General features: G+C 51.6%; 3 protein-coding genes across 5 annotated transcripts; 2 read left to right on the top strand and 1 right to left on the bottom strand.

Moving 5' to 3' along the window:
• Positions 1-10,733, top strand: LOC115385716 (protein HIRA). Its single transcript, XM_030087777.1, has 25 exons — positions 1-193; positions 929-991; positions 1,164-1,274; positions 1,416-1,506; positions 1,793-1,887; positions 1,978-2,073; positions 2,243-2,403; positions 3,235-3,402; positions 3,499-3,612; positions 4,275-4,345; positions 4,429-4,534; positions 5,172-5,393; positions 5,487-5,572; positions 5,662-5,862; positions 5,933-6,076; positions 6,159-6,378; positions 6,781-6,885; positions 6,983-7,131; positions 7,204-7,365; positions 7,474-7,532; positions 7,723-7,828; positions 7,906-8,028; positions 8,121-8,284; positions 8,372-8,460; positions 8,658-10,733. The coding sequence occupies exons 1-25, from the start codon at positions 157-159 to the stop codon at positions 8,772-8,774; spliced, it is 3,060 nt and encodes a 1,019-aa protein (XP_029943637.1). The 5' UTR covers positions 1-156; the 3' UTR covers positions 8,775-10,733.
• Positions 10,734-11,158: 425 nt separating this feature from the next.
• Positions 11,159-16,832, top strand: LOC115385719 (interleukin-6 receptor subunit beta-like). Of its 3 annotated transcripts, none has more exons than XM_030087780.1 (15): positions 11,159-11,352; positions 11,625-11,729; positions 11,871-11,979; positions 12,061-12,194; positions 12,279-12,403; positions 12,555-12,717; positions 12,792-12,874; positions 13,296-13,497; positions 14,307-14,504; positions 14,601-14,699; positions 15,247-15,387; positions 15,469-15,594; positions 15,723-15,804; positions 16,056-16,137; positions 16,217-16,832. In XM_030087780.1, the coding sequence occupies exons 1-15, from the start codon at positions 11,277-11,279 to the stop codon at positions 16,541-16,543; spliced, it is 2,052 nt and encodes a 683-aa protein (XP_029943640.1). In that variant the 5' UTR covers positions 11,159-11,276; the 3' UTR covers positions 16,544-16,832. The 3 variants fall into 3 exon arrangements, with proteins under 3 accessions (XP_029943640.1, XP_029943639.1, XP_029943638.1); XM_030087779.1 differs by having other exon boundaries at positions 11,619-11,729; positions 16,220-16,832; XM_030087778.1 differs by having other exon boundaries at positions 11,619-11,729.
• On the bottom strand, positions 16,824-20,780 carry LOC115385724 (peroxisomal NADH pyrophosphatase NUDT12-like). Its single transcript, XM_030087792.1, has 8 exons — positions 20,738-20,780; positions 19,702-19,933; positions 19,298-19,565; positions 18,407-18,677; positions 18,162-18,329; positions 17,835-17,948; positions 17,567-17,766; positions 16,824-17,489 (listed from the first exon to the last, which is right to left on the bottom strand). Exons 2-8 carry the CDS (start codon positions 19,905-19,907, stop codon positions 17,379-17,381), a joined length of 1,338 nt encoding a protein of 445 aa, XP_029943652.1. The 5' UTR covers positions 19,908-19,933; positions 20,738-20,780; the 3' UTR covers positions 16,824-17,378.
• Positions 20,781-22,395: the final 1,615 nt, after the last annotated feature.

The raw sequence follows: 22,395 nt of genomic DNA, 5'->3' as shown, positions 1-22,395 counted from the left end.
GCCGCCGTTCTGCCTGCAGATCGGCTCGGAGACCTTCGGAGATGCTGCCCGCTGCAGGGATGGATTACAAAAGCAGCAAAGTGTCGGGCAGAGTTTGAGACAAAGGGGCGACTTTTCTGGAGAGGTGTATGTTTGTGTGGACAGTAGTGTGCCAGGATGAAGCTGCTGAAGCCGAGCTGGGTGAGCCACAACGGTAAGCTGTGCCGGAATCTGCCGAGCAAGTTGGGCTTTTGTTGTCGAGAGGGAGCCTCGATAAAGATGGCGTGGTAGTTTAGTGATCAACACTTGTCAGAGACGTGCGTTACTTCGCAGCCACGCACGAACCCAGTCTGTTCTGCTCCATTTCTGCATCAACGCACACTTATTGTGGGTTACCTTAGCTAGCGGGCTAGCTAGCCACCGGCTTTGGCTTTCCCCAGTGTTAACTCCGGGGTCTCCCTTAAACAAGTGACGTCTTCTGCCCAAACATGTGAAGTTACTTCTGCCAAACCTGGAAAGTAACTTCTGCCAATCATGTGACGTTGTTTTTCCCAAACCTGCGAAGAAACTTCTACCAGAGCCAGAACCAGACTCTGAAGTGATGAGTTTCTCCAGAACCAGACTCACAGGCTGTCCTGGTTGGAGGTTGGATGATAGAAGGAGAAAATAGACTGCAGGAACCGAGAGTCGCAGACAGGTTGTCATGACAAAGTCATACATCCAAGTGCTCCAGATGTGGTGGAGGTTCAGACCAGGACCTTCACTTCCACTGTCAGAGAGCTTGCAGGGGTGGGTGGGGGTTGTTTGTGACATGCAAGAGGTCAACGTGTTCCTGATTGTAGAGACATTCCAGATGAAACTGTTTGCAGCACAGTCTCATTGTCATCTCATGAAGATGGTGTCGGACTGCTTCTGTTCTGTTGACGTGAGGTCTGGTTGTATTTGGCAGGCAAACCCATATTTTCTGTGGACATCCACCCCGATGGGACAAAGTTTGCCACCGGTGGACAAGGTAAGATCATCAGCCTGTGTCAGGAGACTCTTGGGGTGTCTAACAGAGGACTAACTGCTGCCTAACACACTTAAGAACAGTGAAGTTAACATGGAGAGGTTGTTCTTTGAGACAATAGATAGTCTGTTTGTGGAAATATAATCAAACATATGGTTTTGGCTTTGTGTTTCAGGGGAGGATTCTGGGAAAGTGATGATCTGGAACATGGCCCCTGTCCTCAGAGAGGAGGATGAGAAGAATGAGAATATTCCCAAGATGCTCTGCCAGATGGACAATCACCTGGGTAACACTTCCTCTGAGCACACACACTTGGTGTTCATGCTTCTTAGTAAGAGTCAAAGAGCCTCCTGACCTGTGTGTGTGTGTGTGTGTGTGTGTGTGTGTGTGTGTGTGTGTGTGTGTGTGTGTGTGTGTGTGTTTGTAGCCTGTGTGAACTGTGTGCGCTGGTCCAACAACGGCTTGTACCTGGCATCGGGAGGAGATGACAAGCTGGTCATGGTGTGGAAGAGAGCGGCGTACGTACACATATACACACAAGGACAGAGTGACACAAACACACACAGCTTGCTGCTGTTTAGACTTTAGTTGTAACTCTGCATTTAGAATTAGTTTGTGGCAACTTGGTGCCGAGCCTTTCATCTTACCAGAGAGTTCATGTCAAACATGGTGACTGTGGGGGATCTAACATGGACAGCACACACTGACCTGGAAGACGATGGGATGGAAAATGAAGCAGGATCAATTGGTTGATATTTGTTGGTGATTATCAGTTCAGTGTGTCACGAGTGTTTGTCACCGTAGGTTCATTGGGCCGAGCACGGTGTTCGGCTCAAGCAGCAAGCTGGCCAACGTGGAGCAGTGGAGGTGTGTCACCATCCTGAGGAACCACACTGGAGGTGTGACGAGCACACACACACACACACACACACACACCCTCACCCTCCTGTGGGCGTTGTGTCATCTGAGGTGTTCCTTTGCCTCCGCAGACGTGATGGACGTGGCGTGGTCTCCTCACGACGTGTGGCTGGCCTCCTGCAGTGTGGACAACACCATCGTCATCTGGAACGCTCGCAAATTCCCAGGTACCAGCAGGAGCGAGCAGCACGCTCCTCTTTCATTTTTTCCCAGTTTGTAAGCATTCATACATCCTCAGTAGAAACCAGGACGATACACAGATCTGTCGACCGTGCGGGTGGGTTGTTGTGTTTGTTTTGGGTGACGGACCTGCGGTGTGTGTGTGTGTGTCATCAGAGATGGTGACCTGTCTGCGGGGACACACGGGGCTGGTTAAAGGCCTGACCTGGGACCCCGTGGGGAAGTACCTGGCCTCCCAGGCCGATGACCACAGCCTGAAAGTGTGGAGGACGGTGGACTGGCAGATGGAGGCCAACATCACCAAACCCTTCAGTGAGGTACAGCAGCCGTTTCCAGTGAGAACGCATTGTTTGCATTTGGTTTTGCGTGTTTCCACGGCGACGTCTGTGTTGGCTCCATAAAGCCTTCAAGACATGATACGTGAATAAGCATTTAGCTCATTTTTAAATTATTATATGATTCGTCACTCTTTGTTCAAAAGGGATTCAAAAAAGGTTCAAGTAAAATTGGGAAAAATAGCAAAACCCACAAGAAATGGGGAAAAAATGATAGATCAGCTTAAAAAACCTGAAACGTCTACAATTTCTAACATAAGAAAATGAAATATGGCAGGAAAAAATGCATAAAAACTGTTTAAAAAGAGGCAAAATTGCTAAAACAGCTAAAATTTCCAAACTGTCAACAAAAAAAGCTTGAAAAGAGAAACAAAACTGTTAAAATCAGGTACAAAAATAGGTTCAATGTAATAAAATGTTGACTATTCTGAACTGTAGTTAAAACTCCATGAATGCATCATAAGATGTAGTTTTTGTTTGTTCATCAAAACCACGAATAGTGATTTTAAAACACGAGCCAGAACTGTTTAAACAGTTTTATGACCAGCTTCGGATATTTTCCAGCTGTTTTTGGATCTGATTTCAGTTTCGTCCTTCTTTTTCAGCATTTTTCAGACAACTTTGACATTTAGAATAGAAATACTTTATTATTCCCAGAGGAAATTCCTTTAAACCTTGATCCACATCCACATGTTTATAAAGTCAGTGTAATGAATGGCGTCGCCCCGGCCCGGGTTTCCACCTGAACTGTGGTCATGCAAACGGGGCGGGCCTGACTGGCTGGACTGGCTGTGCTCTTACCGTCTCTCTCAGTGTGGGGGAACCACCCACGTCCTGCGGCTCTCCTGGTCTCCGGACGGCCAGTACCTGGTGTCGGCCCACGCGATGAACAACTCCGGCCCCACGGCTCAGATCGTGGAACGCGACGGCTGGAAGACCAACATGGACTTCGTGGGCCACCGGAAAGCCGTCACCGTCGTGGTAAGGACTCTACAGCCGCAGCTGTGTTTCGGGTGTCTCCCTGCTTCGGGGCTCACACGTGGCGTCCTCTCATGTCCTCGTCTTCTGTCTGCGCAGAAATTCAACCCGAAGATCTTCAAGAAAAAGCAGAAGAACGGCAGCTCTCCCAAACCCAGCTGTCCGTACTGCTGCTGCGCCGTTGGAAGTAAAGACCGGTCCCTCTCTGTCTGGGTCAGTTCCCTTCCTATCTGACGTGGCCAGCTGGATCTCTGAAGGACAGCTTTCTGTTTCTGTTCATCTGAGATGAGCTGATGTTTCCTGAGACGTGCTGCTGAGCACATGTTAACATGATAATGGAGAACTTCCCAGCTCCAGTGTGAACATTATGCTCAACAAACAGCCTTCGGTCAGCAAACAAATCATCCCTCACTTCATGCCTCATGTGATGTGGACAGTCGGCAGCCCTTCCGTGTTTCATGTAGCTGAGCCACGGTCGCTCTGGGGGATATGACGGCCGCAACTTAGAAACGAGGTGCCACACATAAGGCCCGTGGGCCAAAACCGGCTTCCAGGAGGATAAAATCCGGCCAAACCACCAAGCAAATTTAGAAAATGCCAAAGAAAAGTTGGATTTGCTTTGATTTTTTTTTTTTTTGATTTTTTTTTTTGTTAAACAATTTCCTAAGAGTAGCAGACACAGCACAGAGATCTGAGCTGAGATATGAAAGCTGTCAGGAGGGTTTGGAAAAACATACAGAATAACCAGAAGACCATCACAGCATTACTGTGAATTTATCCTGTAATATCTTAACATAGGTGTGTTTAATGGTGGAAACAGAGTATTTATCTGCTCCAGAATGTTCTTTTTAAAATGTTCTTCTGCTCCTCCTCAGCTCACCTCTCTGAAGCGCCCTCTGGTGGTGATCCATGATCTCTTTGATAAATCCATCATGGACATTTCCTGGTGAGTGAAGATCCTCCAGCATGTTCACCGTGTGGTCACGCTGTTGTGAACTGTGTGTGTGTGCGTTTGTGTGTGTGTGCCAGGACTCTGACGGGTCTGGGGATGTTGGTGTGCTCGATGGACGGCACCGTGGCCTACCTGGACTTCTCTCTGGATGAACTGGGAGACCCTCTAAACGAGGAGGAGAAGGTAAGAACACATCAGAAGCTGGGTCCTTCTGATTCAATTTTTTTTTTTTCTCTTCTGCTTTTTCTGAACTTTAAAGGTCAAACATTATATGGTCGTTCAACAATTTCTCATCAGTGTCAGAGGTTCTCCAAATCCCGCGGTAGTGCTGGATTTCATTTGTCTGATGTGTTCTTTAATACATATTTCATATTCAACTGGTTATGACTGGTTCTTATTGAGGTTGGTGGATTTTGAATGTTACTTTTCCCCTCAAGACATCATGAAGGGACAAATCTCTGATTCATCTGTTTGAGCACATAATCCCTGAAAGGTGGAGTCACTTCCATCAGTTTTTAGCAAGTATGTCTCAATTTTCTGTCCTTGCTCTGGGCTCGTATTGGAATCAGCACCATATTGTCGAGGATCAGTCGTCGTCCGCAGTGTGTCTGTCGGTTGAAGCCTCATTTACTTATCTGTCCTGAAAACCCCGTCGCAGTTGACTTGTTGTTGCCGCAGTGGCTGAACCTCCTGCTGATAAGTGTCCACGCCCGCCACGCGCTTCTGAAAAGCTCGGCGGCGCCGCTGTAGAAGGGCTGAAGGGCCGCGGGGTCCTGACCTCTGGGTTGGACCCTGACGGTCTCCCCTCTGTGCCCTGCAGAACAGCATCCACCAGAACATCTACGGCAAGAGTCTGGCCATCACCAACACGGAGGCGCAGCTCTCCACCACCATCATCGAGAACCCCGAGATGCTGAAGTACCAGCAGGACCGACAGAGCTCCGCCCAGAACAGCTCGGGTCCGGGCGGCGCCGGGCCCGAGGCCGCCGCGCCCAAACTCAACAGCGTGATGAACGGGGAGTCTCTGGAGGACATCCGGAAGGTACGCGGCGTCCGGTGGAGCGCCCCCGGAGGTTCCCGCGCCGTGTTCGGACCTCTGTGCCGGCAGCGGCTAACTGCTGGACTTTTCCTGCAGAACCTGTTGAAGAAGCAGGTGGAGACGAGGACGGCGGACGGCCGGAGGAGGATCACGCCGCTCTGCATCGCTCAGCTGGACACAGGGTGAAAACTGCAGCACGCAGTCCACGTGGTCCATGACCCGAGAGCGTCCACTCACCCCGGTCCTCTGTCCTCTTCCTCTTCCTCTGCAGGGACTTCTCCCCGGCGCTGTTCAACAGCGCCCCCATCCTGCCGTCGGGCTCCTCCATGTCCAACCAGCTGGCCTCTCAGCTCAGCTCGGACTCCAGCCCGGGTCAGGCGCCCTCCGTGGGGCTCCGGCCTAACCAGGACGCCATGCTCACCTCGCCTCCGCCCAACTGCACTGCTAAAGGCCTGGAGGAGCCCAGCGGCGGGTACGGGGCCCTCCTCCACCCTCCTCCACCCTCCTCCGCTCAGAGCTCACTCCTCTCTCTCTCCCTCCAGGGTGAAGTCCAGCCTGCTGCTCACCTCTGCCTCCAAGATCGAGCCGATGAAGGCTCTGGACTCCAGGTTCACGGAGAGGTCAAAAGCCACTCCAGGCGTCACAGCGGCCATCGCCTCCACTGCTGGACTCGCGCCTCTGGAAGGGTGACTGACCCGGCTCAGGTGAAGCGGCGAAGCCGTGGGCGACTCTCGACGCTGATCACGTCTCGCCGTCTCTTTCCTCCAGCAGGCCCAAAGACGGCGGCGGCGCCCTGAAAGAGAGCAAGGTCAAGGACGAAACCAGCAGCGACAGCGAGGACAAGATGGCCGCCATCAACAAAAACCTGAGCTTCAGCAAGAGGAAGCCCGAGCTGATGATGGACAGCAGCGAGGTGGTGGAGAAGAGGAAGAAGGGCCGGCCCAGAAAGGACAAGATGGCCGCCTCTCTGGTGCAGACCTTAACTCAGGTAGACTCAGCTGATCCTGCTGCCGAGCAGACACAGGTTAGAGAACAGGGTCGCAGGTTCAAATCCCACTGCTGGCAGTGAAGGGCTGAGCCCTCGAACACACACTGCTCGGACACACAAGCGACTCTCCTAAAATCCTCATTAAAATGTTTTAAAAAGTTCGCAAAGGGGACTAACTTGAAGAACAGAATTGGCTTTTATAATCTTGAAAGGAGAACCTGTGGTTCCATCTAGACCAGGGTTCTGTATCTTTTTTGACCATAATGGTGACTTTCTGTCAAGTCAAGTAGTTCTGGAGCCATAAACGTTTAACCTTTAAAAGGAGGCGATTGCAGCTCAGAGAGCTTTCCAGTAGAAACTCCTGTTCGTTGAGACGTGACGTTTTCCCCGCCGCTCCACCAGATCTCTCCTCCGGTGGAGCGGGACAGCAGCAGGGCGGCTGCTCCTCTTCCGGCCGCGGCGCTCAGACTGCAGACGCCCAGCACCCAGAAGGCCTTCAGCCTGCAGGTAGGACCCAAACGCTCCCGGCTCCCAGCGGTAAGACATGGAAGCAGCGCGGTGTTCAGGGTCCCGCTGACCGAGGCGCTCCGCCGCCGCCGTGCAGGTCAGCATGGAGCCGTCGGTGTTCGTGGAGGTGGAGAACGAGGTGTCGGCGGTGGCCGGGTCCAAGCTCAGCCAGCTGCGCTGCTCCAGAGATGGAAGGGACTGGAACACACTGCTGCCCAGCTCGGTGGTGCTGGCGGCAGGCAGCAGGTAGGGGGCGCTGGTGAAGAGACGACCACAGAGGAGGGAGATGAGTGACTCGGTGTTGTTTGTGCTCCACAGCGAGGTGCTCGCCGTGGCCAGCGAGGACCGGATGCTGTCGGTGTTCTCCTCCTGCGGGCGGCGCCTCCTCCCAGCCATCCAGATGGCCACGCCCATGTCCGCCCTGCACTGCTCCGCCCACTTCGTCATGGTGCTCACCGCCGGCGCCACGCTGTCCGTCTGGTCAGTGTCCCCGGCGGCCGGGTTCAGGAAGACTCTGAGCTGTCTGCACAGAATCAACATTAACCCCCTTACCTGTGTGTGCGTGCGTGCGTGTGTGTGTGTGTGTAGGGATGTTCACAAACAGAAGGCTCTGGTGAAGAACGAGTCCCTGCTGACTATTTTATCAGGTGAGCCTTCAGAGAAGCTTCAGTTCCACAGTGCAGTGGTGTCGGTACGGTACGGGGTGTGTGTGTGTGTCAGTGCACTTCGGCGTGTGTGTGTCGGACCGTCACACCGGTGTGGGTTCGGGTTCCATCAGGATGCGCTCTGGCTCTGCTGCCTGCTGATTGGCCGGCGCCCTTCTCTCTGTCCCTGCAGGCACAGACACCACGGTGTCTCAGTCCCTGCTGACCCAGCAGGGCGTCCCGGTCATCGGCCTGTCCAACGGGAAGTCCTACTGCTTCAGCTCGTCTCTGGGAACCTGGTGAGACTTGAGGAGACGCCTCTGGACGCCCGTCCGTCTCCTCCGTCCGTCTCTAATCAACACGCTTCTCCTTCCAGGACTCTGATCGCAGACAAGGGAGACTCTCTGCTGCAGTGCGCTGACTTCAGGAGCTGCTTGCCGACCCACGATGCACCTGTGTGCTCGGGGCCTCTGGCCATCATGCAAGGACGCAACCTCACGTGAGACTCTTTGCTGTCCGCCCCCCTCCCCCCTCCGGCTCGGCCCCCCCCCCCCCTGCTGATACTAACCTCTCGCTCTGTGTGTGCCTCAGTGCCGGCCGGCTGGCGTCCCGCCTGTCCTCCACCGCCCACCACCTGCAGCAGAGCATGACGCTGGCCTTCCTGGAGAACCAGCTGGCCTCCGCCCTCACGCTGCAGTCGGCTCCGGAGTACCGCTACTGGCTGCTCATCTACGCCCGCTTCCTCGTCAAGGAAGGTACGGAGTCCGCAGGGCGCGGTCCCGCTGGCTCCCCGTGAATCACGCCGGCCGGACGCTCCTCACCGCCTCTCCGTTTCCCCGCAGGCTCGGAGTACCGCCTCCGAGAGCTGTGCAAGGAGCTGCTGGGTCCGGTCCACAAGTCAGCCGTCACATCCTGGGAGCCCGCCACTTTGGTAACAACTCTCCTTCTACCCTCCATCACAGTTATCTGAGAGATTTGTTCCAGAAGCAAGTTTCAAGTCTTCCTCACACTCATTCTTCCCTGGATGATGTCGTTTTCTGCAAGATTTACTGATTCGAGCAGCCCAGTGTCTTCATCATGCAGGATGAGCTCTTCCAACGCCGCCTGTCCTCTGTCCTCTGTCCTCAGGGTCTCCGGAAGCGGGAGCTGCTGAGGGAGGTTCTGCCTGTGATCGGGGAAAATCTCCGATTCCAGAGACTCTTCACAGAATACCAGGACCAGCTGGAGCTGCTCCGCGGCAAATGACAGCGCGGCAGGCAGGCTGCCGACAGCCTGCTGGGCTCAGGCGACGCGGCGGAGGAACCCTGAGGGCCGGCGTCGCCTCGCAGCTCCTCTGGGACACTCAGTGCCGCCACTCACACCGGACAAGCCTTCTCTTTTACCTTTGAATATGAATTTGAGCTCTCTTCTGCTTTCTTTTCCCTCTCGACGCGGACTTTTTTCTGAGCTATGCACCTCCACCCCCCCTCCAGTCCGGTCACTCGTGGAGCGTTGGGCAGAGCTGGAGGAACGAGAACGGCTGTGAAGGAGCGATGTACTCGTACCAAAGTTCTGCCTTCAAACAGACTGACGAGCAGGGGGCCACGTCCATAGATTTCCTCCAAACTCGTCGGGGATCTTTCAGTTTTTCTCATTCTGACTGGATTTGAACCAGCAACTCACAAATATTTCCCTCAATCTGCGCTGATAACAGTGAACCCGGTGTGGACGGGAGCCTGAAGTGCAGCAGGAAATGGTCCATCGGCAGAAGAGTTTTCATCATTTTGGTCACTGGAACCAGAGAATTTCAGCTCCAGAGGGGAAAAATAAAGACTTAAAACTAATAGTTTTAATATATTAGTGATAATTCATAAAATCATGAGTTTATTTTCAGTCCACCAATTGATAATCATGAACAGTTCTGAGAATATGAGGAGTTTAACAGGGATCAGACTGGAAGCACAGTGAAAAAGGATCAGTACCACGTCACACCGGCGCTGCGCCTGAAAACTCTGGACTGCCGAGCCCGTCGCTCAGAAATCATGACACAGTTCTCCATACCGTCACACCTTCCTCACTGCCCTGAACCGCTCCAGTCTTCACTGACAGGCGTTAATCATCTGTTGAGAATACTTCCTGACCTATATTTTGAGGACTTGTTGGGGAGCGCCTTCATCCCGTCGCCCCGCTAAACACTCCGTGCTCACTGTGATCAGCTGGATGGGAGAACATGACGGATTGGCTGCGTCTGCTCGCCGTGTGGACCGTCGGCGGCAGTGAGGAGCAGGAGTCAGTGCTGCCGCGTCCTTGTGTGTGTGTGTGTGTGTGCTTCTCACTGCTTCTCTGATGTGACGGACGTTGTTCTGACGTTTTAGCCAATAGATCACGGTACCGGACTGAAGGCAGGCGGCACAAAGCACTTCACACGGGCGGGAATCACTCTGACGGTAGTTTTAGCTCTCGCAGTGCAGACTTGGTTAGATTTTATATATCAGGGATTCAAACCGGGTTCCCCCCTTCTTCAAAGCTGAAACTCTCAGTGTGGACGTTCGGTAGCAAAGCTCTGAGACAATCACATTCGAACGTGAAGGCGCCGACCGGCCGCTGCGATGAAGGAGTTCATCCAGGTCCGAGCAGCTCAGCTGTGACGTTTAGAGCAGGAAGCCGTCTGCGTTGAACCGAACATAGTTTCTAATATTCTCTAACTCTCAGCAGCCTTCCCGGTCTTGCAGTACCAGTTTGTACCACTAGAGGCTGTGGTGGGTCTCACCTTTGTAACTTGAACTAAAGCGACATGATACGGCGTCTTGTCCGAGTTTATGATCATGAAACTATAAAACCTTTTCTGTTTTACTCTGTCGACGGAGCAGGTTGGCCCGGAAGCAGCAACGTTTCAGGAAAATCTAAGACAACTAGAAGAAGAAGATGACTAGAAGAGCGAGCGAGCGAGCGCGTGTCTGAAGGCGCCTCTCGACGTCTGAGTTGTTTCAGAAATCACGTGGCTGATTGTGTTTGATTGAAACCTGCTTCGTTTCACCTCCGTTTCTAGACTTTTCCCGGGCTCAGCATGAAAGCAGCTGGGCGCCCGGAGTCTGTTTTTGTTTGCTTCAAGCTCCGTTTCAACAAGCGCACGTTTTGTTCACCTGTACAGAATTCCCTTTCTCCTTTTTTTTTTGTTTTTTTTTTTTGTTTTTGCTGTTAGTCATTTTTAGATGTTTACTAAAAGCGTTTTCTGTTTGTTTTCTATTAAAAAAAAAAGAACTGATGAGTTGAACTTTTGCTTCGGGGTCATTTTCTGACTGATCAGTGATCAATAAGAGAACATGGCTGCTCTTCGCTTAGCTGGAAAACACACACACACACACACACACACACACACACACACACACACACAACAGTAACAAGTCCATTTATAATTTCTATTAAAAAAATGCTATTCAGCTTCAGTTTGTGTTTTATTGTAACCCCTCTCAGACGGTCCAGGTGGTCCAGACCCCCCTCTGATGGGGCTCAGAGGGTTCAGGGTTCAGCTCTGCTTTTTGATCTTATCGTTTTCTTGCTTCCTTTCAGATGAATTTTGATGTTTTTCTCAGACTGAGGTGTTGCAGCGATCTGACATGACCAGCTTCCTGTACTGCCTCACTTCCTCCTTACATGTTCAGCCCTCACTCTCAAGGGTTTCTCTGCACTTTCCAAGGAAGGACAGATGCCGTTGGGGATGTTCAGGCTGTTTGGAAGGAGCAGATAGTCTTGTCTTGATTCCTCACAATGGCTGTTTTCTTCCTCAAGCTGTCCAGTATCACCTGTGCAGTGCTGAGCCTCCACAGGTTTGTGTTGTCTTCTGGTAAGTTCTTTAAAAACTTCATTTATCATCATGTTCAGCTACATTTATTTAGATCTTACATCCTGTCAAACAATCAGAACATGTGTTACGTGTACTATTCGTGACTGATCGGGTTTCAGGATAAATTGTGGAGTATTTGGATTAAGATTTTTCTACGTTTTACAACTTGTATATCATCAAGAGGATACAGCAATGTTTAGATTCCAGATTGAAACAGTGTGATGAAGAGTCGGAACCTGTCAGAAGCTCCGGTCTTTGTTTTGAAGCTACAGAGGTGAAAGTGATCCAGTCTGAGCTGAAGCTGTGTGGGGAAAACCAGCGAGTGTGTGTGACTGAGCCCACAGACTGTGATCCTCCATCACCTTCATCAGTGCAGAGTGAGAACACCCCCCCCCCCCCAACTCCCCCCAACAGGAAATAACAGTCAATTCTGGATATATAGAAACCTTATAAATAGATAAATAAGTTCATGTGTCCGGTGGAGATGTGTGAAATGACGTGAAGCTGTCTTCCTGCAGGGGATCTGAACATGTGGTGCTCCTACCACCAGTCTGAGTCTGGAGACTCCTCCATGACCTGCGGCTGGAGTCTGGATTCAGAGTCTGCGGCGTCCCTGATCTTCACCAGGTCCGCTGCTCACCCCCCCACCCCCCACCCCACCCCATCTCCTGAGATGATCTTCACTGTCTTCTCATTCTGCTTCCTCAGTGAAGACCAAGTCTTCTCTTGTCCCGGCTTCTTTAACTTGGCAGCCACCTTCAACGTGAGCGCCAGGATCCGAGGCCTGAAGACGGGGGCCGAGACGTGGTCTGAGCCTCGCACTGTGACTCTCTATCAGGCAGGTTAGAGGAGTCTGTCTGCCTGAAGGTCCGACACGGCGCTGTATCACAGTCACTCTGACCTGTTGCTCTGCTCTGGCCCCCCAGTCCAGCCCCCCCGACCCTCACTGACCCCACTGTCTGAGGATTCGCTGCTGGTGTCGTGGAGAAGCAGCGCTGACGGCAGCTGCCGGCTTCGCCACAGACTCAACCACACCCACGTCTGGACTCAGGTTAGAAAGGCCTGGAGGCAGCTGTGGTCTGCAGGTCCAGGTCCAGGTCCAGGTCCAGGTCCAGGTCCAGAGCGGCCTGGCGGGATCTCCACACTGCACAGAACCACCCAAACATCAGGTCGGTTTCAGTCTTGTGGTTTTTGTGTTGCAGGCACCAGGTTCTGTTCCTGTGAGTGCCGATCAGAATGCGAGCTACGTCATGAAAGGCCTCCTGCCCTTCACCGTCTACAGCGCCGCCGTGTCCTGCAGGACCACATCCGGCGGCGTCTGGACTGTCTGGAGCGCCGACGCCAGCGAAAGAACCCGAGACAGAGGTGAAGGTTTTCCTCCACACACAGCTGAGGCCACTTCAGAAGAGAAACCCTGCTGACCACAGTCTGTCCTGCAGCGCCGTCCAGCGCTCCTGAGGTCTGCTACAGAGTGGAGGGAACACACCCTGATGGATCACTCCTCCTCCGTCTCCTGTGGAAGGTGTGTCGGATACAACGGGGCCGTGACGTGACCAGCAGTGAAAACACGTTTTGCAGCTTGCGACATGTCGACGTGTTCACCATTTTGTGTTCGGATGTTGAGTCGACTCAGATAGCAAAATGTGATAGAGAGGTGAGAAGAGTGAGGCGAGTTTAAAAATAGAGCAACTGTCATGCATGAAGACGCTATGAGGGTTTAACTGCTCTCAGTTGTCTCAAAAACATTCCAAGACCACAGCAGGCCTGGGAAACTGATAATCTCTTGAAACTGGTATTTTCTTGTCCCTCGGCGCTTTACTCCCCCCGTCACAGTCAGCGACTCGGTCCTCTTGGTGCGCTGCGCACACGATGGACCCTCCAGCTAAATGTGTCTAACATTTATTCACAAACTGACCGTCAGGAAGTGTTTCTGCTCTCTTTAGCCTCTGGACTCACTTGAAGCCGGGTTCCGCGTTCTCGGCTACACGGTGCGCTACAGTCCAGGCGGACTGACTCACAACGTCACTGGGGAAACGGCGGTCTTGACAGTGAAAGAGCACAACGGGAGTGCGACTGTAGCGGCCTTCAACACGGCCGGCTCTGGACCTGCCACACGTGTCCAGATTGACCCCCAGGGACACAGCGGTGGGTACCACTGCTCATTTCTGTCTGTCTCATTAATGTTAAAGAATCTCCAGAGTGCTGCTTGAAGTCCAGCTGACAGAAACACTGCTAGGAGCTGAAGGAGCTGCTGGCTACAAGGCTGCAGGTCCGAAGCTGAACAGTGGAAGGGACCTTTAGCTCACTGTTATACAGCGGTCGCTTCATTTAGCGTTCATGTCTATGGATCCTTAAAAAACAATTGCTGGCTTGGGGCCTCGTGTCTCTCGCCCTGTGCAGTGCCTGAGCAGGAAAGAGACCATCCTTGATGAACACTGTGGTTCCACAGCTAATCAGCTAATGCCATTTTTTTTTTTTTTTTGTTACAGAAAGAGACTTTCTGTGATGCCCAATTTAAAATGAATAATCAACAGTAATTTATTATGTGGGAGTAACATGCAAGAAAACATACAAACGTCACACTTGATAACACTTAAAGGTCTGGTCAGCAGCAGGTTAGAGGCGAGAACAGCTTTCCTCAGGTGTGAAGCTGCTATCCACTGCTCCACGGTGCCGTCCAGCAGTTCACATCGTGTTGGAGTTCTGCAGTCAGACAACAGAAACCTGAGACTGGCTGGCTGGGCCGTGCGCTGCCTGCGGACGGTAAACACCGGCAGGACGAAGGTTACGTAAAGCAGCGCCGCGTCTCGTCACGATGACTGTCCGGTTTGTGTCAGAAGAGGAAGAGACGGAGCAGCAACTCCCAGTTCAGACGTCAGGCAGAGACGCCTTCAAATGAAGCTGAACCTGTGAAAGGGGGACAGGTGTTGTGACACTTTCCTTGCTTCCCGCAGTTCTCCCCGCCGTCAGACACTTGTGGATTTCCAGCCTTCGCCCGGGCGACGAAGCCCTTCGTGTCCAGTGGAGATGCCCTGAAGGCCTGCCGTCTGCCCCTCCTCTCGGCCATTACGCCGTCCTGTGGCGACTTGAGAGTGAAGCGGTCAGCCGCTGGTCTGCAGTCAGCAGCTTCGACACGTCCGCCGTCATTCGAGGTGCTGACGGCATGAATTCCGGTTCCTGGTCTAACGCGTGTTTCCCTCTTCAGTCGCTCACCAGGGTGAAATGCTCCATCGATCATGTCTCCTCAGATGTTGATCCTAAAAAGCCCTACCTGGTCTCGGTGTTCCCCGTCTACAAGCAGCAGTGTGGACCTGCTCAGTCTCTGCCTGCCAGTGTGCAGCGAGGAGGTACGGGGATGAGGGAGGTCAGGGTTTGATAGGAGGAGGAGGGGGGAACACTAGAATACCTGAAAAGACAGAAAATTAAATTTTTTTTGAAGAGATGGAAGCCTGTGATACCTCTGATATTGCAATGATGTAGGATGAGCATCCCTAAGTCTTGACTTCTTGATACGCAAATGTGTGGGTCATTGAAGCTACATCTGATTGTTGGATCCCCTTTTATTTTTATTTATTGACGTGTTTATTTGTTTATTTATTTATTTATTTATTTTGATTGCTGTGAGGATGATATGCTTATCTATCTATTTATTCGGACTTTTTTTTTGTTATTTACTTTCCTACTTTTATTAAAAAGAAAAAAAAAGAAAAATATATTTCAGTGAAGGGATTGTTGAGAGTGAATATAATGATTGTGGCAAGTTGTTGATGTATGTACGTTGAATGTTCAAAATAAAAAATAAGTTAAAAAAAAAAAAAGAGAAAATTCTGAAAATGGAGGCAAAAAAGGAGAAATGTTCCTGAGAGGAAGAAAGGTCGTCTTCCTGTCTTCCAGCTCTGGTGGAGGCTGCCGGTTTGAAGGTTGTGAGCTTCAATAAGACGAGCGTGACGGTCATGTGGGCGTGGCAACAGAAGCGTGGACCGATGAGAGTGGAGAGCTACAGAGCCATGCTGAAGGGAGACCGCCACACCCAGAGTAGGTTCTGAGGCCCAGGTGAGGTTTTCCCACGACACACACCGAGTCTGGCGATGCTCTGAAACCCGCCTTCCTCTGCAGCTCGCTCCATCTGGCCCGATCAGAACCGGCTGACCTTCTCCAACCTCACGCCCAGCACCGAGTACTCCCTGCACCTGCTGGCTGACGACTCCTCCACACACATCGTCCAGCAGAAAACACACTTTGGTGTGTTACACACACACACACACACACACACACACGGGGAACATGTAGCCACTCTGGAGGCTGGCGGGTGGTGCTGACACTGAGAGCAGCTTAATCTGACTGTGTGTGTGTGTGTGTGTGCTCTGCAGATGAGAAGCTGCTGGTGACTCCAGTGTGTGTCCTCCTGCTGCTCCTGTCTCTGCTCATCGTCTCCGTCCTGTCCAGGACTGTGTGAGTCTTGGTTCCTGCTGGGAGATGAGGGCAGGAGGAACCTTCTGTGGTTCCAGCTCAGCTCATGTGAAATGAAAGCTGGAGTTTTAGTCTGATTGTTGATTCTCCAGCCCAAAACGTGCACTTGCAGGAATGCTGATTGTGCGGTGGAGCTGATAGTTTGGACTAAAACTAAGACCTAAGATCTAAACCTGAGAGGATGTGAGCGGAGTACTGCTCCCGTCTCTTCACCCTCTGAATTGGTCCTGCAGGTACAAGTCGTACTGCTTCCCGCCCGTCTCCGACCCTCGGGACAGCACGTCGTGCCGCTGGCCGGAGGACCCCGCCTCTCAGGTCAGGCAGCTTGTCCCAGTTTTCAGAAACCTTCAAAGAAGAATCTCCAACAAAACGCATCACGTCCTGTCGCCTCCAGCAGAAGCTGACCGAGAGGAAGATCCTGGACCTCAGGGGCTTCCAGGTGACTGGGAGCCTCATCGTGGTGAGTCCCAGCTCCCGTCTGCTGGAGGACCCGGCGCTGACCGCCAGCCGCCCGGGACACAAACCGGACCCCCATTGGGCCCAGACCCCCGGGGAGGGCCGGGTAGAGCCGGCCCATCTGCCCGCTGGGTACCAGGTGATCTGCAGCTCCGACTATCTGATGAGCTCCGTCCTCCTGAGAGGACAGACGGACGGCTCGGACCTGGTCTGTGAGGCCGACTACAGGAACCCAGAGCAGAGCGACAGACCAGACGTCCACTGAAGACCAGACTGTCTGTCCGGAGCCGCGGCGCTCAAACTCTGTCCAGTGTCAGAACAGACTCCAGTAATTCCAGTTACTCACAAAGACTTCCTTTTTGGAGACTTTAAAAAAAAATATTTTTCTGCTCAGAAGCATCTTTGTTTTTGGATCTGTTCTCCTTCTTTTAGACATTTATCTTTGGAAACTCAGTGGTAGTGGAGGATTTTCTGTGGTCCTGTAGCAGCTTTGTGGTCATCTAGTGGCTCCATATCTTTATACATGTCGCTTTATGATTAAAAAATTAAATGGAATGTCAAACAAGTTGTGATTTATTGTCCTGAAAATAAAGAAATTAGCATGGAATAGTTTTTTTTAACTAAACAGCTGGTATTATGAATAACAACAGAGATGAGAATATGAAACACACTCAGCAGGACTCTCAGCTAGAGGAGTGTGTGTTTGGGGTTCTTAACTTTAACTCCAGTTTAGCTTTAAAACACTTCCCTGATCATTCAGGACTGTATCTTCATAATGGAAACAGAAAACACTCCAGAGTGTAAGCTGTGACATGATCTAATGACTGGTTGAACTTCATCTCGGAGACTTGCACATTAAACATTGTGAAGATCAGATTCAACCTGAGCTTCACGAAACTGATGGACATGTTGGATAAAAACAGAATAAAGCTGAAACAGAGACTTTCAGCACCATTAAAATCACTGTTCTCTCGGAATCTCTGGAGCCTCCAGCCGGGATCTGCTGCCGCTCTCTGAGTCGGGCGGAGGGGAACCCCGATCCGAGTTCCCAGTCCCGGTCTGCTGAGTGTGGCGGTTCGACCTGCAGCTTCAGGTTCGTGCTACAGGTTGGCGTTCATCCCAATCCAGTGTTTGATGAGCTGGTGAGCGATGGTCTGTCTGGGAGGAACGGTGAGGACGCGCTGGGCTCCGTCCAGGAGAGAGTCCATCACCTGGACACAGCAGGAAGCAGCGGCCGTCAGCACTCTGCTCTACTCTACTCAGCTGGAAATGAGGGCGTCTGAGACACCTGCTGCCTGGAGAACCAGCGGGCCTCCTCGATCTCGTTCTCATCCACTCGGATGTCTGTCGTTACAGCGACGGCGAGGCAGCCGATCATGAGGCTGGAGGGCATGGGCCAGGGCTGGCAGGACACGTACTGGACCCGACCCACCTTCACCCCGCTCTCCTCCTGAGTCTCCCTCCGCACAGCCTCCTCCAGGGTCTCCCCTGCAGGGTCGGGGTCAGGGTCAGACTTAGGGTCAGGGTCAGAAACCTTTCACCTCATATAAACGTACCCGGCTCAACGAATCCAGCCAAGCAGGAGAACATCCCAGCAGGAAACATCTTCTTCCTCCCCAGTAAGCACTGCTGTCCGTCAGGATGGATCACCAGCATGATGACCACCGGGTCTGAAACACACACAGCCAGCGGCTTTTCCTCCTCATCACTCAACCAGACGCCTGCAGAGTCCGGCGCTCAGGAACACGTCTGTCCGTTTGTGTGTCCGAGGTTTTTTTTTTTTTTTTTTTTTACACTGAGTGAGAAGGAATAACTCCAAGATTTGGTTTGAACTGGACTGAGATTCCAGATCTGGTAAATGTGATGTGTGTGTGGCGTCGTACCGACTCGGGGGTAGCAGGTGTTGTGGACCCCCCGGAGGCTCGGGCACTCGGCGTTCAGGCAGCTCCTCTTGTATCCTCCGTCCTCCAGGCGGGTGCCGCCGCCGCAGGTGGAGCAGAAGCTGTAGCGGTTGTGCCAGGCCAGGACGGAGCGGGCCTGGGCCACCACTCCTGGAGGAGGGGGGGACAGGGAACACGGTCCAGACCGGGAGGAGGGGGAGGGGGAGGGGAAGGGGGAGGAGCCTCACCAGCTTCGTCCTCGCTCAGCGTCAGCAGGTCTCGGTGGGACGACCGCGGAAACAGGCGCTTCTCTTCTCCGCCACCTGCCAGAAACTCGTCGGCGTCTTCCTCCGTGCCGACGGCAAACCAGGCCGGAGGGTCCCGGGGAGCCTCGTCCGCCTGGCAGGAGGGGGAGGGGGGGTCGGTCCTCTCCACTCCCAGAAAGACGAGCACAGTGGACGGTTTCTGGAGCAGAGGCTTCACGGCGTCGTGTCCCAGTCGACACAGCCGCAGCTCCGGCTGAAACAGTCACAAACACTGGCGATGGTTATGAAGCCTGGCCTCGTCGCGGCAGGGAGGGAGGGGCCGCTCAGAACATCTGATCATGTAACTTTAACCACAGGTAGAGGGACGCCACCAATCGGTGACGTGAGGGAGAAACCAAGACGTCTTCGTTCAATACATGGAATGAAAGAAGCCACGAGGACAGGCTCAAACCAGTGGATTCATTCAGTGGAGGCGGCTGAGTTTTAGTGAAGAAGTGTGTGTGAAGGCAGGAAGTCATGAATACACTCATTAAACAGTGAAACAGCAGAGCAGGCTATCCTGAAACACTCATTCAGTCCACCTATTGTGCTGCAGAGGTTTTACACAGTTTGATTCAAAATGTTAAAAATAAACAGCGACTTCATTTGGAGTAATTTTCTTATTTTTCATTGTTTTTTTAGAAAAGTCAAATCAAAAACATCCAGCTAAGCCTCACAGTGAGAGTTCATTCCAAACCAGGAGGCAAGAAAAAATCAGCTTTGAGAGGAAAAAAAAGCCAGTATCTATCGGTAGATACTATGGAAAGCGGTCTGTGTACTTCCTGCTTTCACTGAACACTCTTTGAGCGTGTTGATCGGAGTGTGTTCGCCCACCTGCCCTCCCTGCCGCCTGCAGGACGTGCTGACCATGGGGCTGAGCTTGGAGAACAGCAGGTAGACGGTGTCGGCCGCCGTCCGCCTGGCCTCCAGCCACGCCTGGTCGGTCCTCCTCGCGCTGAGCCGGTCCAGCGTCTCCCTGCCGAAGTAGTTCTCTCCGGGAGCGTCTGTCCGGCCCAGCAGCCTGCAGACGTGTCCGTGGCCCCAGAACTTGGAAATATCATAGGCGGTCTGCGAAGAGGCGTTGACTGAGAACCTGTCACAACTTGGAGATGAAATAGTGGAAACTCAGTGTCACTAGCTCCATCTCAAGTGTCAGAACCGAGCTTCTGCAGTCAGGAAGCGATCAGAAAATGTAATTTAGCCAGTGAAAGACAGGAAGCTGAGCGGAGCGCTCGTACCCGCGGTCCAGCAGCTCCTTCACCACGTCGTAGTGTCCGTTACGAGCTCCAAACATCAGCGCCGTCCAGCCGCGGCTCCCCGTCCGGTCGATGAGCGAGGGGGCGCGGGACAGCACGGAGGACACCTGACCCAGGTCTCCTCTGGCCGCAGCGTCCAGGAGCCTCTCCACCATCTCCTCGTCTGCACTCAGCTGCAGGTCGGCCATCCTGGGAGCCCGGGTTCGAGAGCCGCCTGCAGAGTGTTGAACAGCACAGAGGATCTTCAAGAACACAGCTTAATGCAGGCCGAGTGTATCACAGCTGTCTGTTCTGTCGCTTTCTCCCCTATCGACCAGACGGGACAGACATTCAGTCTGGTTCTGCAGAAAGTCTCCTCTGAGTCTGGCTGTGCAGGTTTCTTCCCGTCTCCTCTGCTCTTGTGGTGGTTTTGTGTGGTTTCTCTCTGTTATGAAATGACTGTGTAGTATTCTGTGCAATAGAAATAAGACTGAATCACTGTTAATCAGCCCAGTGATTCACAGAGTTTCTACTGCAGTAGAACAGATTTCCCTTCATTAGAATAGCAGTGAGTCTGATATGAACCTTGACCTGCTCAGACTGTCAGAAACAGATCAATGGTCCACTACAGAGAGCTACACTTCACTTTGTACACACTTCAACACTTCATACAGCCCTCCTTTACATTGTGACTATTGATTTTCCAGCAACTGCATTTGATTCAATGTATCTTGAATTAAAGAAAAAGTTGATTGTTTTGTTTTCCTCAGCTTGTTTGACTCAAACACAGAGTGTAGCAGATAAAAGCAGATTATTGGTTGAGCTTGATGGAAATATCAAACTCACAGAGAGCCTGCTGACTGGTTTACTGATGAGGAGCTGGAACCTGCTTCTGTTTGTTACGCTGAGACTGCAGATCTGGAATAAAGCTCAGAAAACCCCTCAGCAGACCCGGACCAGGTCTCTCTTTAGTCCACACACACACTCACACACACATATGGGGTTCAGGTAACAGGAGGTCAAAAGAAGCGTGCGTTACCTTTCTGTCAGTACTCTCCACTTCCTGTTGTGTAAGGGTCACGTGGTCCCATACTGCTGCGCTGCCTTCACGGAACACCACGGGAATGGGAATTCTGAAGTTTCCACTGGTTCGTTTTGACACGTGTGTGAACCGTCCCAGAATTATTCTGCTCAAATCGAATCCTTATGCCCTGGAAGCAATCCATCAACTCCTTTTTTTCGGTAAATATTTAAATCCCTCACTTGAGTCGAATGTCTTACAAACATTTTTTCAAATGACAAAATAAAATCTCAACATCAATTGATTGATTGGTTTGAATTGCTGTTAATATGTGTACCAATATCTGATCTAAAATGATCACACACACACACACACACACACACACACACACACACACACACACACACACACACACACACACACACACACACACACACACACACACACACACACACAGTTTTGTAGAGGTCAGTTGTATGTGGAGGTGTGTGGTTGCTCAGAGGTGTGTTGTTGTGGTGTAACTGTGTGGAGGAGGACAGATGCACACATAATTAATTAGATTTATCTTTTAATTTTTCATTCAACAAAAAAAAAAAAAAAAAAAAAAAAAAAAAATCAATGAAACCATTCAACTCATGGAACATGAAACTGTTGGTGACAATCTGCTGGCCTCAGCACTGAAGCAAGGTGGCAGCAGATACACACTGTTCCGGTTCAGTTTCACTGCTTTGATTTGTTTTAGAGAGCAAAAAAATTTCATCACTAGGAGCTGACTCTGTAGCTTCAGCAGATGATCTGAGTCTCCTGGTAGTTTCTGACCTGTGGTGTCCGAGGCTGAGTAAACCAGAGACGAAGTCCAACCTCTTTTACAAAGACAGCGACCACAGATTTACTGTTTACACCTGCTTACAGGCTCTTAGGTCAGAACACAAAGATTGAAAGCAGTGATGTGCTTAAACAGAATCCGTCCATCCATCCGTCCAGCTGTTCATCAATATATTCCTGTCCCTGTTCATTAAATTAAATAATTTCTTTCAGATTGATCAGACTGATAATCGGAGGTGGTTGCTGGGGGACAATCTGTTTGTTTTAGCTGGATGGCCGCATGTAGACGCTGTCCTGGGATGTAGACGTCAGGTTTCAGATCCGGTCAGCTGTTGTGTTTATCCAGCCCCGATAGTTCTTGTGGTGGACCTTTGAGTTTGATCAATTCTTTGCAGCTGTTTTTGTCTTGCAGTATTTGTGTTTTTCCTCATCGAGTGTTGAGGTCTCCACTCTCTCTGCTTAGTTTTCTGTCTTGTTTAAGATGTTCTGTTTGTAGTTTTTCGACCACATGGCTGGAGCAATGCTTTCTTTTTTACAGGAAAGCAATTGCCATAAAACAAACTTCATGAACTCCCAGACTTGCTTTTGTGGACCGTGGCTGCTGTCAGCTGTTAACAGGTGGTGGATGTGCAGTTTGAGCAGTGTTGTGGCTGCAGCTGATCCTCCAGCATTAACAACAGCTGTGGTAACAGCTGACAGGGAGGAGGAGGAGCAGGGGGAGGAGGAGGAGGAGGAGGTCTGCTCTGAGAGCTGCAGGTACTCTCAGCACAAACATACCACACATACCAGAACTCCTCTGCTTCATCCACTCCAATCAAAACTCAACCATTACTCTTGACTGGCTCTGAAAA

This window comes from Salarias fasciatus, unplaced genomic scaffold (assembly GCF_902148845.1).
Source record: "Salarias fasciatus unplaced genomic scaffold, fSalaFa1.1, whole genome shotgun sequence".
NCBI lineage: Eukaryota > Metazoa > Chordata > Actinopteri > Blenniiformes > Blenniidae > Salarias > Salarias fasciatus.
The sequence above is the reverse complement of the archived record's forward strand: the minus strand, read 5'-3'. Positions and strand labels throughout refer to the sequence as shown.

Coding starts and splice junctions, on each gene's coding strand:
- LOC115385716 (XM_030087777.1), top strand. CDS start 157: ATGAAGCTGCTGAAGCCGAGCTGGGTGAGCCACAACG. Junction 3,613..4,274: donor ACCGGTCCCTCTCTGTCTGG/GTCAGTTCCCTT, acceptor GCTCCTCCTCAG/CTCACCTCTCTGAAGCGCCC. Junction 7,829..7,905: donor AGCTCGTCTCTGGGAACCTG/GTGAGACTTGAG, acceptor TTCTCCTTCCAG/GACTCTGATCGCAGACAAGG.
- LOC115385724 (XM_030087792.1), bottom strand. CDS start 19,907: ATGGCCGACCTGCAGCTGAGTGCAGACGAGGAGATGGTGGAGAGGCTC. Junction 18,330..18,406: donor GCTGAGCGAGGACGAAGCTG/GTGAGGCTCCTC, acceptor CCCCTCCTCCAG/GAGTGGTGGCCCAGGCCCGC. Junction 17,490..17,566: donor GCTGGTTCTCCAGGCAGCAG/GTGTCTCAGACG, acceptor TGCTGTGTCCAG/GTGATGGACTCTCTCCTGGA.
- LOC115385719 (XM_030087778.1), top strand. CDS start 11,277: ATGGCTGTTTTCTTCCTCAAGCTGTCCAGTATCACCTGTGCAGTGCTG. Junction 11,353..11,618: donor CAGGTTTGTGTTGTCTTCTG/GTAAGTTCTTTA, acceptor TTTGTTTTGAAG/CTACAGAGGTGAAAGTGATC. Junction 15,388..15,468: donor GGGAGACCGCCACACCCAGA/GTAGGTTCTGAG, acceptor CTTCCTCTGCAG/CTCGCTCCATCTGGCCCGAT.